The 3,385-nt window shown below is 38.0% G+C and overlaps 1 protein-coding gene across 1 annotated transcript; it reads right to left on the bottom strand.

Moving 5' to 3' along the window:
* Positions 1-582: 582 nt before the first annotated feature.
* On the bottom strand, positions 583-900 carry LOC110272973 (uncharacterized). The gene has a single exon (XM_021125773.1). It carries the CDS (start codon positions 898-900, stop codon positions 583-585), a length of 318 nt encoding a protein of 105 aa, XP_020981432.1.
* Positions 901-3,385: the final 2,485 nt, after the last annotated feature.

Genomic DNA, 3,385 nt, shown 5'->3' on the forward strand with positions numbered 1-3,385 from the left:
CGAAACCTCAACCTGCTCTCTATTATTGAATAACAAGTACCATTCTTTTCATGCTCTTTTACTTTTCACAAACAAAATCCTTTTTATTATTAATCTCCTGACTAAGAGTTACAAGATAACCATAGTTTGCTTCAAGCTGGCAATCTCCATGGGATCGACCCTTACTCACGTAAGGTATTACTTGGACGACCCAGTGCACTTGCTGGTTAGTTGTGCGGAGTTGCAAAAACACCAAATACCAATCACCTTTCACAACATAAACAGCCAAGGACTTTATCCAAAAAAAAAAGTTCACATTTCTAATCCTAATTTCTTCTGAACTAGGTTTCTAAGGCTTAGGGTGGTTGTGATTCTGGCCAGAGGTTCTATCCTGAAATGTGAAACAGGTGTTGGCCACCATTAGCCTAGAATTCCATGGATGAAAATTGACTAGCACTAGAAATTACTCTATAATCTAGTTAACCTGAATTGGAGGAGTAGCCACTGGTGCATGATCAGTTGATAGAGCAGCAGCCTCATTGTTGTTCCCATCTTAACTAGTGCAACTTCCAAAGAAACCTTCTTCTGTCTCTTTCCTTTTGACTACCGGTTAGGATTTTTAGGGGCTCCCTTGCATGTTTTGAAGTAGTGCCCTTTCTCTCCACATTTGCTGCAAGTAACATGGAAGGTCCTTCTGACTTTGTTGCCATCGACAGGTGCAGGAGGTTGAACTGCTTCCTTTCTCCTCTTAGTTGGTCTACCAGCAGGCCTCACAATTCTAAGTGGATCAGGTTTCAATTGGTCAGATGGTTCCCAGAACTCTTTGCTATTTACAGGGTTGAAACAAATACCATAAGTCTTCCTTATGGTTTTCATAGTAAGGAATGGAGACAGAAAATTCTCAGCTGATTTAACTCTCATCTTTCATATTGCTGCAACAGCATGAACACAAAGTACACCTACAGAACATAATGTCTCAAAAAACTGTTATGCAAATACAATATCTAAATTTCTAACCTGTTAAGCAAATAGAATATCTAATCTAAATTTTATAACTATTGCTCAAATAGAACATATGACCTAAATTTCATACCTGTACAACTCAAATATAACATATACTCTAAATTTGATAAGTGTACACTAACCTGTGAGCTGCCACAAATTACAGGTGCATATGTGATTTTTCAGGTTAATCCCAAGCTTGTGTGAATTTCTTGAGACTTCAAATACAACCTTGTCATTGTCACCACGCCAGTGAGCATTCCTCTTGTGACTTCTTGGCTTAATCAGTTTATCCAACTTCATTTGCTGCACTAGTGCCAACTTTCCTTTGTATGTCCCTAGGATCCTCTTATGTGTGGCCCTTTTTTTCATAATATGTACCCTTAGCTCCTCACACTATGTTAGAATCGGTTTTTTGCTAGCCTCTACTATACCGCATTCCAAGACTTACACATGTTGTTTGTCACAGAGCATTCTTAGGGTAGTGACTAACAAATGCCCTACACCACACCTTAGGATCAAACTTACTCATATATTCCCATGCTCCATTACTCACCATTTTCAACCTATCCATGGCAGCCTTGAACTGAATTGGAGTAGTGCTCTTTGCGACTTTCCAAACACACCCCTTTACTTGTTTATCTCTAAATTCCAATTCACAATTCTTCCACATATGCAACATGCAGTTCCTATGATGTGCATTCGACATGACTTCTTTGACTGCCTTATAAGACCCTGCAGAATATTAGAGGACAGAATTCAATTAAGCACAACGCATACTAGTGAAAGCAAAATATTGACGAGGTAACTTACATGTTTCCTCCTTCTCTTACTACTATATCTCTTGGAGGCCCTTCTTTTTTCCATGGTCTTAAGTGAGGAAGACTTTTCTTTCTTCTTCTTTTTTCTTTGTACCTCTACAGAGTTCTCACTACTCTCACTCTCATACCCAGGAGGAAGAGGCTTGTAGGCTTCAACTTTGGCACTCTCATAGGAATAGATAATGAGGACAATGATTTTGAAGAATCTGTCACCCCTAACACATGCTCATCTTCAAAAACTATTTCCTCAACCACAGGATTATCTTCAGTTACAATAGGAGTATCCACTGCATGCTCGAAGTAAAGGTGGAACTCATTCAGATTGTGGCTCATAGTGAAATCACACATATTGTTGATCTCCTTGCCACCATGAAGTACATGAAGATCATCCTCAAATGCAATATCAGTTGGGTCGTGCCAGTAAATTTCTTTGTAGGCCAAATACCCCAATCCCTTGAACAGTTCCTCCAGGTCCTTCTTATTAACGAAGTCAACATCCATTGGAGGAAATTTCTCTACCTTCCCACCTAAGTAACACAGCTTACCATTTGTAGCTCTTACAAGCTTTCCGCCATGGTTAAATATAAGGATCACAAACACAGACATCTGTAACATTTTTAATACGAATCATTAAAGATTTTACTATAATGCACAACAATGACAACCAAGAATATCATCACTAAAATACTACATAAGAATTTGATTACATCTAATATTGACCACGTTTCTCAAAACCTAGCGTTACCGAACCCTAATAAAAAATAGTGCTCGTTTGTTACCCACTTTATTAATTAACTCATACTGATCAAAACGAACGAGAAGCAGTTCATTCCTCAAAGACATACATGGAAAACAAGTTCATTGTCAACTAACATAATGAGAAAACCAAAACAGGAAACTAACCTTTCAATGCCGTGTCATGCAATCACCATCTAAACCCTCCACACATCCGTCGTAGACTCATTACCAGATTTTCAATTCTAGCTTTGCCCAAAGGTTTTGGAGGGAAACAATGGTGGAAGATGAAGTGATAAGCTTTTCTGTGAATGAGTGACATCAAGAAGGATATTAATGTAAATGTATTATGAAGAAAGGGGGTTTATGAGTTCCCAAGCGACGATGTCTTTCAGTTGCAGGGAAGGGATATTTAGCCACCTGTAACAATTCTTCTTGACACGTGGCACTTGTCATTGACAACTCAGACTCCACCCAACATGTCATATAGGCAACCCGTTCACAACCGGTTACAAGGGTTGATCGGTCCAGTTATATCGATTATTGAAAAATTGGTCGAAATTTAGTGATAATTAGGGTGCGATATGTCCCACAGAAAAATGGTCAGAGATTAAAAAAGGTATTTATCCTTTATTTTATTTTCATCTATTCTTGGTTGTGACAAAAATACATATGTAATTTTGTATGCATTTCTGCTATGGGACTAAGATCCATTATTTAGGCCAAATCACGTGCAAAGAAAATGCATCCTTGATTCCTTATGCTAATTAGGGGTGTTCATAAAAAAATTCAAAATGTCGTTAACCGGTTAAAAAATCATAACTAAATTTTGGTTAACTAGTTCAATA

This window comes from Arachis duranensis, chromosome 6 (assembly GCF_000817695.3).
Source record: "Arachis duranensis cultivar V14167 chromosome 6, aradu.V14167.gnm2.J7QH, whole genome shotgun sequence".
Taxonomy (NCBI): Eukaryota; Viridiplantae; Streptophyta; class Magnoliopsida; order Fabales; family Fabaceae; genus Arachis; species Arachis duranensis.